At 38.3% G+C, this 14082-nt stretch overlaps 1 protein-coding gene across 1 annotated transcript; it reads right to left on the bottom strand.

Annotated features, from left to right (window-relative positions):
• Positions 1-3789: 3789 nt before the first annotated feature.
• LOC124033157 (UPF0547 protein C16orf87 homolog) lies at positions 3790-8926 on the bottom strand. Its single transcript, XM_046345115.1, has 4 exons — positions 8556-8926; positions 7499-7595; positions 4681-4860; positions 3790-4200 (listed from the first exon to the last, which is right to left on the bottom strand). Exons 1-4 carry the CDS (start codon positions 8694-8696, stop codon positions 4082-4084), a joined length of 537 nt encoding a protein of 178 aa, XP_046201071.1. The 5' UTR covers positions 8697-8926; the 3' UTR covers positions 3790-4081.
• Between the last annotated feature and the right edge of the window lie 5156 nt (positions 8927-14082).

Genomic DNA, 14082 nt, shown 5'->3' with positions numbered 1-14082 from the left:
TGATGATGCACATTTTCATTAGGGCTGACCTGTTAATGTGTCACTGTGTATGTACACGTGCTTGAGCCACACATATGACATATCTATTATGAACAGCATGTAGGTGGTGTGCATACAATGTCATAATCCTCCTTCTGATGTGGATGATGCTTCAGTTAACTGTGCCTTTAGACATCACAGGACAGCTGGTGGGTAAGGAATCAGCATGATTCGAACTGTTGTCATTGCTGGTGTGTATAGAGTTTTACACAATCTGTCTTTCTTGGATGCCTGACATGTGTGTCTGTCTATGCTGTCGCACTTGTCTCTGACTCACTTAACGTGGAAATTGTACTCAATGTCCTGTTCTCTACGACCAAGTGTTTTTTTGTCAAAACAGCCCACTGGGTCCTCCAAGACAGATACACATGCACACGGACATGACTGTTGGTTAAATGAAAAGCTGGATGATGCTTCCGAACAAGACGTAAGAGGGACGTTTAAATCTCCCGAAACAACTTCTTGTTCACATTGTTGATCTCTTTCTGTAGTGGTCCCCTGGATGCTAAGACCTCAGAATGACTGTCTAGTAAATCATTGAAAGAGATGTTTCTACCACAGGAGGTTGGTGGCACCTTAATTGGGGAGGACGGGCTCGTGATACTGGTTGGAGCGGAATGGTATCAAACACATGGTTTGATGCCATTCCATTCACACTGTTCCTGTCATTATTATGAGCCATCCTCCCCTCGGCAGCCTCCACTGGTTTCCTTACCTTTTCCATCTAAATCCAGAGCCAGAGAAAAACACTCTGAGGAAACAAGCAACAAAGGCAAAAGATTCTCTCATCCATCAATCCATTTCATAAAAAATTGCTGGACTGACTAATGTTCTTTGAAGTAGAGTGGCTTATAATTATAATAACCACTTTTCATTTGATGTTTGTTAATTTGAAGACATTTAATTAAATTATTTCTGCCACATATGATGTCATAGCAGACTGAGAGATAATAATCACCATTTCACAAAAATTAACATTTACTGTTAATTATGTGAACTCAGCACTGGATTCTTATGTCACTGGATTGCCCTCCAGTGGTTGAAAGAGAGACTACATAGCATATTAACATTTCAATGTCAAAGAAAAGGACAAGGCACTAAATTATTTACATTTACATGCAATAATTACACATGTTACAAAGGGAGTAGGGTCTATAGGAGAGAAAGTGAAAACATTTAAATGTTGGTCTCTAGGACATGAGGGTGGTTCACAGTTTGACATTGGTTTTCCAGTAGGCAACATCCTCAAGCACACCTTACAAGCATGGATTATATGCAAACTATCATATTGGGCAGATAATAAACCGAACAGATTAGATTTTAAAATAATGTTAGGAGTATTAGCCACTGTATGTTTAATCATTTTTTTATAATAAAATTGTCCTCAAATTCCATAAAGCGAATAATATACAGTATCTCATGTTACATTGGAAAGTAGCCAGGTTCCATGCGCCAAGATCTGAACAAAGAACTCTCTCGCTGGTTAATGAGAGCATATGTGAGTCATGTGACTTGGGGAACACTCCACACGGAACAAATGGCAATTTTGTTTGAGTAACAATAGACTTTTAGTGTGCACACGTATCTCTCTCTCTCTCCCTAGACCCCTCTTCTCTCTCTCCATCTTTCTGTCTATGGGCCTGGGTGCTCAGTATTTCTCACTTCACTATTTCCTGTTAGATAGAAAGCCAGGGATCTCAGTGTTCCTGGGGGCATGTGGTAATAGGGAATGGTATTCAGGCTGGGCCAGGCATTTCATCATTAACAGCCCTGCCCAACCTGGTTTCAGCGTGTTCATTTCAGCCCCACTACCAGCCATATGCAGTAATGATACTGTCATCATGGAACTTTCTCACATTACAGTACATGATTTCTGAAATGTGCTCATCAGGTAGCGTCCTTTATCCTTATACCCTTAAGAAATCCAAATAAGGTCCGACTGCGTGAGTGATTTCCGTTAACAACCGATTCTCATTTCAATCATGTTCTACATTTCACAGAACATAGTCATGTTCTCAGAAAATGTCATTAAGAGTGAGTTTCGGAATTTGGAGCAGTGGTTGACTAATATCATGACTTTCGTTTTCAAATGGTGCTTGTAGATAGCGGATGGATGTGTATTATTTCATGTTTGAATGTATTCGAATCAGAGGCCCAATGTGAAAGCTGACACCCATCTCCTGTGATTTTGCATTGCAACAGGCAGGCTTTACTCAAGTATCTTATGTAAATGTTGGCTTTGAGAAGAAAGAAAATCCCAGGTTCACCCGGAATCCCTTCTTCATTGTGTCCAAGTCTCCTCTGACTATTTGAGGGGAATTAATACAATGTCTTAGGGCAGCCAATCCACATAATCCCCATGACATAAAACAAAATGCATCCAGGATCATTTATAGCCATATACTGCCAATGCCCTACTCTTATGAAACTGCATCTGGGTTCTATCAATTTCACAGGGAATTTAAGGGTCAAAGTTCTTTAATCCAACTCTCAAATAACCTTTTCATTACTTCACATAGATTATAATTCATTACTTTCCCCCCTATAGGAACAGCACTGTCTTTTGTTTTTACTCACATGTATTTCCCATAGGGGCATGCTGAACACGGTCTCTTTCTGGTTCACAGAATGGCCACAGTTTCTCACAAGGACTGAGGTGTCAATACAGCACACAGAACCCTTTTCCTAACCAAGAAGAAAAAGTCTCATCATTAACAGCCCTGCTTTGCATATTCAAATACCAGCAGTGTTTACTCTTTAGGTTTCACTCATTGTATGAATAACCAGGATATGATGTACGCTTGTTTCTGTACATTCATACATGTACAATGCCGTTTGGTGAAGAAAGAGGCCAGGCAGTTGAAAATGTCTCCAACAGGATTATCCTGTGAGGTTGAGATCTGTTGAGAGTTCCATGGAAACTGGGATGTGTTCCAGACGGATGAGCCTTTAATGGCAGGGCCTTTCCCCTGTGGAGGGAGGCAGAGCAGAGTTGGAGAAACTGCAGCAGCAGCTGTCTCCAGGAGAAGTGGGCAGGTTACAAACAGGTGTCTCAAGAGGCCAAGCCAATCCTTCTGCCTGCTGCAAGTTAACATATAGACATGAGGGTGGGTAATACACTATTGTACCAGTGAATGATGTGTATGTGCAGTAAATCAACAAAGTACAACACATTCTTAAATAAAAACTTATATTTGCTCATTAAGGCCCAACATCTGACAGTGGTGGTTGTGATTCGTCTCTTTTAATGACCAAAATAAGTCACATTAAAGAGGATTTGCCGTTGACATTTAAATTAAAGGTGCCCAAAGCAAATATGACATATTTAATATAATGTCACCAATAATGAAACAAAATACAAAACAATATGCATTTAAATTAAGATGGTACACAAGCATTATAAATATAAATGTGCAAGGCCTTCTCCCAAAGTCTTAAGCATGATACAAAATATATTGAACATTATGTTGCAATGGCATCTAGACTTAAACAATGTTTACTAGCACTACAAGCCAATAACATAGAAGCCAGTTACAATGCTATGATGGCCCTCCATGCTTCAACATATTTATGCCCTTTTTTAATAGAAATGTTTTGCTACCGACAGCTTTCTTGGTTGACAAGGTGATGAATCCTATACCATATCATCTAATATATATATATAAATAATATATATATATAATATATATATATATATAAATAATATATTTATATAAATTATATAAATAATAATATCTATATATATATATAATATAAAATCTGATTAAAAGATAAATATTCAGATGTCCTACCCCCTCCAATTCCATAAGCTACTCTAAAGATAAAAGTTGGTTCCAACATTTCCTCTTGAGCAGACCAGGTGCCTGCTTCTCAATGTTCCCCAACATCTCCATTTTCCCAAGGCTTTGACCAATCCGGCAGGGTGTTCATGGGTCAGAGTTCATACCCTGTTAGACACACTGTGGTGGTCATCCATGGGTTTCTCCACAGTAACAATCTTAGGTTTCACATGTCAATCCCTCAAAGCAACCATCTGGTCTGTCTATAAGATCAGTCTTTGGCCCAGGATCTTTCGGTTGATCTCGGCCAATGCCACCGAAAACACAAATGCTTTCTCATCTGAGAGGTTGGCATAGATATCAACTTCTTTCTCAAATTTTTCTGGTAAAAAAAAACACAAAAGAAAATGAATTAACAACATCCCCTGGTTCATAGAGAAAACCCATTGAGAAACATACATAATTTGCATGTGACAACAATAACCTTGGGCAATATATTAACATAATTTCTGTCTTCCACACAGGAGGAACCTGCATAATGATATTTCTCCTTATAGATCAGCCGCTAAAGCACAGGCAGAGTCAGGGACACCATGATTTATTCATGGGTGAGAGGAGAGAGCAACCCTCTCTGTAAATCATTCATCCAAACACAAATCCCCCAGCTCTGTCCCAATACTGCACTAATCACCAGCCTTATCTCCTGTGACTGGAAAATACTGAAATATTACTAAAACAGTAATACTAAAAGAGTCAGCACAAAACAATGAGGAATAACAAAGCTTAGAAAGTATCTTGGAAACGCTTAGTATATCATAACTGCACCATTGTCATTGAGTGTCACTTTTTATTATTGTTTTACCTTTCTCCTCCTCCTGCTTCTTCAGCCCAACTGTCTTTGGCCTGCCCCGCCCTCTCCGGATCTGATCCGATTGGCTGTTGGAACGGCATCGCCTTCTGTTCTCCATGTCATTGGTTGATGGAGAGTTGATCTTCTCTCTGCGAATTCTTTCAGTTCTCCTCCTCTTTGCATCCAACTTGTCTAAATAGACCAGAAAAATGTTTTAAAATTGTATGAACACTAAAAATATGCCATATGGAAATGAAAGATTAATGTAAAGTAATGAATTGCCTTCAAATATGTCAAAGTATCAAATGCATCATACATCCTAAGGACAAATTGTCTTATGCCAATGACTCCAGTTTAAATGTATGTTATGGAAATTTTGTGGGAAGGCTATATGGTATTAAACATCTTAGCCTCCAATTTCTCTCCTACCAACCCCCCTCTTCCAACAATACTGCCTTAAAATAACAACAGAATAGCTCCTCTCATATTTAACACGATTCCAACAAAAGGAAGACACTTGCATTCCCTTTTCAGTGATTCCAATGCATATCTAGCATGCTAGGTGTGCTGTTGCCTCAAAACCACTTTAAGTCATTGAATCAGTGGAGTGTTCTTATTACCAGAGCAGGAGGTAGGCCTATATTTCACTAGGAGTTTCTGTCTAGTGGCCTTTTAAAAAGCCTTCCTCTTCAGAAATTTAAATTACCACATATGCTGCTTCCTGAGTGGTGTAGGCAGTGAGTGTGCACCCGGGAGTATTGAGGTTTCAAAACAAGGACTGATTGAAAGGGCCAGATAAAATAGTGATACAAATGGACAAATATTTGGTGCCCAAAAGGGTAATGCTTTATAACTGTGTAGCAACCCACTACTAACAATATCGTATTAACATATTATTGCATCGTTTTTTTGTAACTCTGTAATAATTGCAAAGCAATAGTATTGCTATTAAATTCAATTGATTGTTTCAAAGTCTGGACTAGGCCTGAAAATATATTTTCTACATCAACCACGTGTGTATTCTCGCATAGCAGAAACAACTTCAGAATCTCCCAGGAATTCTAGCCTTATCAACAGCTTGCCCAAACAAGAACACACTTCCTCTTCAGACTGACAATATTGTCATAAAATTGTGACATAATCAATAGTCTGAGAAAACTATTGCACTCCATACTATAACATAAACATCATATACATAACTTACTACTTCACCTTTTCCAAGGCTAAATTCTCATAGTCAAGAACAGATAATATTTTTAAAGAGGTCACCGGAAAATAACACGGTCTTATATAAATATGTTCCACTAAGGAATCATGAGCGAGCAAAAAATAAATACAACTACTGGCACTTTTATCCAGGAAAAAAAAGGTTTAGTGCAACCTTAGTCTTCCTAGTCAACAATAATGTTGTATTAGTGTCTGTTCAAAGTTACAAAGGAAGTACTACAATTTTAACCTGAAAACCTGAGACAGTCTACAGAAATGACAGCGAGGAGAGGCAAATGATAAACTATGTAAGGAGAGGAAGCCAAAACCCATCATTAAAAATCACAGAGCTGAAATTCAAGACCCCTTCCTCTTCAAATGGAACCAGTCTTCTCTGCCTTCAAGATACTTATTAACTACAATACCTCAAAGTTCATTCGGTATCATAAGAAACTAATGTAATTGTATCATAAAGCGAGAGAAGATGAGAGTAATTCTACTCCATAAACTGTCTAATATGAAGTGTTTAATACAGAAAAGTTCAAAAGCATGTGTTAACATTCCATTCATAACTTCAGGCACTGCGATAGCCTATACACGATGATTTCACCCCTACCCAGATATTTATTTTTTAAGTACTAGCCTACATTTAGCATTCCAATCACTCCATCTTTTAAAATCTAAACAGCAGTATTGTATTGGTTCTCATCCTTTAAGGTTGAAAGTATATATATATTTGCAGAAATGTATGCCTATGGCATATTCCTCAAAAAACTGATTGAAATAATTGCTTATATGTTACTGCATTTTTAAACAGTCTGTTTGGAGGGAGATGCAAGGCTATGGGCAGACAGTAGCGCACGGGAAAAGCCCTCATTGGAATAAAACAGTGAACTAGTATTCTGTAAACATGCTCAGATACACAGGCAGGCTGCTGTGCCCTATATCTATTTAATCCTTACACTTTCCACATTTGACAGGATCATAGCAGCATGAGCTGGCATGTAATGGGTTATATAACAATTCTGTATTCTAATTTATTTTCCTAATCACCTTTTGGAAATGGCTTAATCAAATCCTGTTAGATATCTGTATTCTGAAAATGTCAAATTTCATGAAAGACAACATGATCTAACTCTACAAGCTAAATGTAAGATCTAACTTTTCACAGTCAGCGATGTAGGCAGCCTTATGCTACTGCAGAAGCCTACAAGAGAGAGCTGAGGGAACAAGCTTTTCAGTCAGGAATAAAATATCCCATCCCCCCACTTCTTGCAGTAGGCTACTCACTCAAGCAAATAGCCATTTAAACCAGCCACCACTGCACCACTCAAATATTATACTGATCCAACTGACAAAAAAAATCAACACCAATACATCTTAAGTGAATAACCAGGGGAGGGGGAATGTAATTGTATTAATACATGACTAAACTCAGCAAACTCATTTGCTGAGTTTAGTAATGTATTAATACAATTACACTCTGGCTACTTTATCTTCGATCTCAGGTGAATGTTTTACAGGCTCATAATAAAACAAAATACCTAAGTTAATAAACATTGAGTGTGTGAAGAGAATGTCAAAGAAACTATGATTTGTAGGCTCCTGAAGTATGTTAATTTACCTATTGCTGGTGGTGATCTCTCATTCAGTTTGGCATTTAGAAGCTTGCGACTAATGAATACATAGCCACAGGGACAAGACTTGCAAGCAACTGGAATCTAAAAACGAAACAGGATAAAACATGGTTAATATAAAAATATTCCTCCAAACTGAGGCAACTTTGTTGATGAAGTCATCTATTAGGCATAGGCTACATTCCAGAAGCTATATAAACTTTAGTATTTTTTGTTAAACAAGGGCGTAGCCAGTGTTAACCCCCCATGATAACTATATTGCCCAACAATTTTGAGATATTAGAGGACTGTCCTTTGTAATTCATGAAAAAGTCCTTAGCGCAATCTAGCTGAAACGCACCAAATATTTTGGACACGTGCCGACAACAGCGGTGACGTTAAGACGTTCTAATGAATAAAGCGTTTTCAAATCGAATGCAGACTAGTAGCCTACATTTCGTCGACACGTTATTTTTTGAAAACAAATCAATTCATCGATGCAGTTTAGAGAAATGATATCAAGAAACGATCTAAAAGCTAGATCAAAATGTCGCCGTATAAACTACGATTGATTTGTGTAATATGTTCATTTTTACAATATATCAATGTCAGCAATGCAGCTACATTTAAGACATTTCAACGCGCGATATTGTTCTGAGGCTATATATATAGCCTATGATTTGCAAAGTCAGATCACGATGATTAACCAGTTTCCGTTGGGTTACAGTATGAGTGTATCAAAATAAGGAAACGTCGAGCCACATTTGGCGAGCAATAACATTCTGACTCTTTAATCGTATCAACGTGTCATAGAAAGCACTTACTAACTATAGTTGAGCTACATTGTAACATAGTGTTTGAGATCTAATGCACATACTAATTTAGATGATTAGCCTGATTATGTGCATTAGTTTAGACTATGTTGCTCCAGATCTTGAATTCATAGGTTACCATATGGGATTTCAGCAGCCTACAGTGGCTTTAAATGCCATGCCTGGGAGGCAAAACAACATTATCACTAAGTCATAATATATCAAAATGAACCATATCTATACATTTTCTCACCTGTTGGTCGCACTCAGGGCATGATTTGGTAGCCATTTTTACTTTCTTAGCTTTGTTTACCGACATATTCTGTTTCCTTATCCGATGATTCCTTTGAAAAAAGCCTACTTCAACGCCGTAAAACTTATTTCTGCAATACATGAAGTGCAGCTGATCTTGCTCAGACGGACATAAATGATACAAAAGCAATGACCATGCGCACTGTGGTCAATGAGAGAGAGGATTCATTATGCTTTTCCTTTACTATGACATGGGGCATGCGCACCACTCAGCCTAAAAAAACAGTTGGCTACATACAGTACACTAGAAAATGTTCTGCGTAATGCTTGCATTTTTATCCTATCCACCGAGCATACGTTAACCTCTCACAGAGTCGGAAACAGTGCTCAGCTGGAACAAATCATTTAAATATACACAAGTGACTAGATGACAGAAAGGGGGCGCTGTGTTGAAGCCACTGTGCCTCCATTTTGGCACTCCCCCACCGTACAAATACATTGGGAGCTATAGAAATGTATTTATTAATCCCTACATTCGTTTTTGCTACATTTATTATATTATAGACACCTTAATGTATACTTTTAAATTATATTATGTGAGCTAAGCATTTAAAAAATGAACAAATATATAAAAGCATGTTCCAGTTAGATCATTTAGATGACTAATGTTACTTTCCCCACTACAACAACACGAATACTTAAATACATCTAATTTTGTCCTTGAAACATTTCCATTCATTCCTATGGAGGGCTGCTCCTACTGGGGAGTACCAATATGGCCGACCTGTGGCTTCAATGACTCTCAACAGCCAATATATATCATGCGCAATCCAGGGTTTATATACATCGTTGGTTGGAAGTTCATGGACTATTTGTTAAACCATGTTTAATTACAGAAATCAAATGACTAAAGCCAACTGAGATTTAATTACTGTGAATGCTAGGCCAACTTGTATTTGATTAGGGCACAAATCCTCACCCATTGTATTCTATCAAACCCATTTGTTTTCAGTGGCTGTGATTTTATTGATACAATAGACATCCAAGGTTTTAGAATATGTTGTACTTATTGTGGTAGGCCTACATTGCATGTATTATGTCTATGTGCCTGTATGATGTACATTAAAGATAGATGGCAATATAAAAACATTGTCTGAAAAGCAAAGAGGCTTAGTGTACATGGTGGCCACCATCCCCCATGCAAGGTACCACAGGCTGCCAGCAAGTTTGCTCTGTTTAATGATCAGTGAGATACAGTGGTAATAATAGTGACTAAGACAAAACATGTTTTCGATTTGAAGTCAATTCTACTGAAGTATCACAGTGTACAGTGATCATGATGAGTTAAGGTGTACAAGGTGTACGATTACAGCATTAATATTGCTTGGAAACAAATGTAAGATTCCTGTGGGATAGGCTATAGCTCAACAGTTTTTTTGCGTGACCAAGCTAAGTAGGCATGCCAAAATCTGTCTCCTATATAATTTTCTTCACTTTCCATTTCCTCTTCATCATATTCAGATATTGCAGGAAGCTCTTATGTCATAGGAAATAAATACAAATTCAACTTCACATAGACTTTGAAATAGTCATTGGATCCACTGCTGCCTGAGAGAGAGAATTTCTCCTCTCTTGTTTGACAGTTTTTGAGTTTTGTGTCAGATTAAAATTTGTGTATCATGTACTCACATCTCTGACTGTCACGCGGGACTAGGTGGGTGAGGAAGGAATCAGGCGCAGAGAGTTCCACTGGGAAAAAGTGCTCTTTTAATATGGCACAAAAAATGACAAGCCCAACAACACAGTAAATGTGACTACCCAAAAACACAGGGTGCCAAGTCCAGAAAATATTATACACCTCAACCTAAACGCACACACGTAACACAAAGACAATCCCGCACAAAACAAGGGCGGGTACACATACTTTAAATAAGGAAGCTCATTAAGCACATACAACAAGACACCGGTGAAACTAATAAGACAAAACAAACAGACAAATGAAAAAGGGATCGGTGGCGGCTAGTAGGCCGGTGATGACCTCACTCTCACATCCTTTGTGCTGCAATAGACAGGCTCTGTTCTCCCCTCCCACAGCGATTGTTGCCTTATCAGGCCCTGTCAAATAATATTCATGACAGGAAAGGTAAAGAAACAGTTGTCATTTTACAAGTTACCTCGTCACCCTAGACGTTTGATAACAAAGTCATTCATTGTTAACTACCTATTATTGGACAGTTGGTCAAATTTAGTTGATTAAAAATGCTTTGTAAGTGGTGTTAAAATAGAGAAGTCAGTAATGCCTTTGTTGACATTGATCATTCTTACACAGTTCAACCCAATGCCAGCTCAGAGGGCCTTTACAACAAGAACAGCCCTATCATTAGTGCAAGACGAATATGTCACTCAGTGCTTTAATTTCCAGTGTGCCGATGCTGAAACCAAACTTGAAACACTTGGAACCAAACCAGAGTTAAATAGTGATTTTTGTACCAAATGGAGAAAATGTATAATAACTCCACGTAATAAAGCATTTCTAATGGATTAGTAAATAGTTTATTCGTCATTTATTAATCATTACTTCCACAATTGTAAATGTTAGTAACTTAGTTATTCGCACATTTATAAACAGCTTATAACAACTCATACGACCATTCATAAACTGTTTAATATAGGTCCTTTAACATCCTCTGTTGTGTGCTTATTATTTTACCATTGATATGTTCTAGGCTATTTTGAGACCTTAAGGCGCATCAGGTACTGCTGGAATGTCTACCAATGGCATGTCCATCTTTTTTTTGTGAGAAATAACACAGGTCACTCAAAACATTTATAAACTATTTATTAACTATAAATAGTTCACACTTTAGATGAGGCCATGCAAAATGGCTAATCCATCATACATGCTTTAATATGAGTTATTGTAAAGTGCTACCATAAAAGCACTGGCGGATTTACCATTAGCAAGAAAAGGCAAATGCCTCAGGCCTCACATCATCAAGGGGCCTCATGAGCTGAGCATAATAATAATAAAACAAATATTTTAATAATTTCGGCCTTCCCATCTGGGGTGGAAGGTGGCAGAGCTACAGCGCTGTTTGTCAGAACAGAAGACATCCTGAAAATGGTCTTTCTCACGAAAACATCTATAGTGTCTGAACAGTTTGGGCTACACACCTCTATGGAAAGATGAAACTCTCACGAACCTGATGATTTTCTCTGCTTTGCTCTACAAACCCCACAAGTGTCAGCACTTGGTTTCAACCAATTGCAAATTGAAGGATAATTGGCGGGTGCACAGGGGGGGCTCAGATTGGCCTCTGCCTGGGGCCTCCAAATCACTAAGTCAGCCCCTGCCTAAAGGAATATATAACAGAGCAGCATACAGTCTTTAATATTCTTGAAATTCTTAGTTTTATAATGTTCTCTGACAAAATGCCTAGTTGATGTTTCCTGGATTTGAGTTCAGTATACTTAACACGTTGTAAATGTCTCACCAGGGTGAACCAACTATGAGTAAACGTTCAGAGTAAAATCTTCCAATTTGATCCAGCCCTGAGAAACACTGAGGACAGCAATCTGGCAATGAGAACCAAGAAGTCTGACTGATCAATGGGCCTCCATGCATAGCAAAGGAAACTGTAGTCACTAAAGTGGTCGACGCCTTCATTTGCGTAGGCAACGCCACACACATTTACATAGAAAAAAAGCCTAAACGTCCCTTGTCTGTCACGAATGTTGAATAAAATCATACTTGAACATACTCTGCCAATTGTCCGCAGGAAGGTATTATTAAATCGACTCCAAAACACAGGTCTATGTGTGTGGGAATCAAGATGCGTTTGCTCATGACCCGTCCACAAGACAGAAGTATACTAACAGGTGTTTACATGGTTTTTCTCATGTGCTAGGTAATATAAATTTCAACTTTAGTACCGGCGCTCGGTAAACGATTCACAAGCATTTCGCTACACCCGCAATAACATCTGCTAAACACGTGTATGGGACCAAAAACATTTGATTTGATTTCATGAGAAATGTAGAATTCCTTAACCTTTTCTGCAGTGTATCTGAAAAGTTGACAGTATTATTACTATATTACAATGACTGTCTAAAACATGTATCTTTAGTTTGAGAATTGTATTTCCTTTATTTGAAGAATTTAAGAAATTCATTGAGATGCAAAATTACCTTTAATTGAGGCACTCTTTTACTTCCCCTGAATCCCCATACAGGTAACTGTTTTTCCCCATACCGGTAACTGGATTTCCCCATACCGGTAACTGGACTATTTACATTGACCCCCCCCCCCCCTTTACAAATGACCTCGACGAACCTGTACCACCCGCACATTGATTCTGTACGGGTTCCCCCTGAATATAGCCTCGTTATTGTTATGTAAATGTATGTTACCTTTTTTATTTTTGACTTTAGTAAATATTTTATTAACTCTATTTATTGAACTGCATTGTTGGTTAAGGGCCTGTAAGTAAGCATTTCACCGTAAGGTCTACAGCTGCTGTATTCGGCGCATGTGACAAATAAAAATAGATTTGATTGAATGGGGCCCGAGGTTATTAGGACAGTAAGAACACAGTGCAACCATGTATCCAGTAGATGGCACTATCTGCTTGTTGACCAATCAGCTAACCTCCCATCCCATGCGCTGAGTGTAGTTTGGTTGGATTGATTGAGTAACGAGCCAAGTGAATAAGTGTGGTGCGTTTTATTTGAGAAAAAGTGTGTATGGTCAGTGTAGTATCTTGAATAGACCAACATATAATTGGAGGACACAGTATGTAATCTTTACTTGTCATTTATTAGGATTTGATTTACACCACTATCTATCATGAAGACCAATACTCAACTAACTATTTTGCTCACAGAACGGTTACCAACCTAGGACCGGTGATAGCGCCGCCTGGTTAGATGAGCCAGCATCATTTATCACCATTATCAACAGTCAGAAAACCCCCAACTTAGAAACACTTTAGCTTCATTTGATGTAGTGTGCCTGGTACAATTGGCACCAATGGAATGGTCCCAAAAGTGCAAACTCCAAATAAAAAACAAACCCACCTCAAATACTTTTTGACATATATTCACATTTTGACACGACACGGACACAGGTTTGGTATCATATTGGCAGGCAGTCCTCACTTTTGATCATAACAATTCATTTAAAGTCAGTGTTGCAGTGGCTGTCTAGTTCCATTTGCCGTCCTGTACAGTCTTAGCAGTCCAGTATTGAAGGTGTGGGAAATGGTAATTCAACCTAACTCTGGCAAATTCAAACCTTCAAGAACGTTGCATACAGAAATGTAACCTGATTGGGTGATATTACCACAGACTATCCATTATGTTGACCAGATACTCAAGTGGCTACTCTAACAATGAAAATACATGTCTTAAAAAATGGAACGCAGTCAGGATGAGGCAAGATCAGGTGAGACCATTCTAACCAATGAGAGGGAAGATACGTATCTGAAGAACAGGAATAACTCTGGTATAAAGTGTTTGTTTTTGCCGGG

The sequence above is a fragment of the Oncorhynchus gorbuscha genome, linkage group LG04 (assembly GCF_021184085.1).
Source record: "Oncorhynchus gorbuscha isolate QuinsamMale2020 ecotype Even-year linkage group LG04, OgorEven_v1.0, whole genome shotgun sequence".
Lineage (NCBI taxonomy): Eukaryota > Metazoa > Chordata > Actinopteri > Salmoniformes > Salmonidae > Oncorhynchus > Oncorhynchus gorbuscha.
The sequence above is the reverse complement of the archived record's forward strand: the minus strand, read 5'-3'. Positions and strand labels throughout refer to the sequence as shown.

Excerpts from the sequence above, each read along its gene's own strand:
- LOC124033157 (XM_046345115.1), bottom strand. The coding sequence starts at position 8,696 with ATGTATTGCAGAAATAAGTTTTACGGCGTTGAAGTAGGCTTTTTTCAA. Across the intron at positions 7,596-8,555 it reads GCCCTGAGTGCGACCAACAG|ATTCCAGTTGCTTGCAAGTC; the intron begins GTGAGAAAATGT and ends TTTCGTTTTTAG. Across the intron at positions 4,861-7,498 it reads GAGATCACCACCAGCAATAG|ACAAGTTGGATGCAAAGAGG; the intron begins GTAAATTAACAT and ends TGGTCTATTTAG.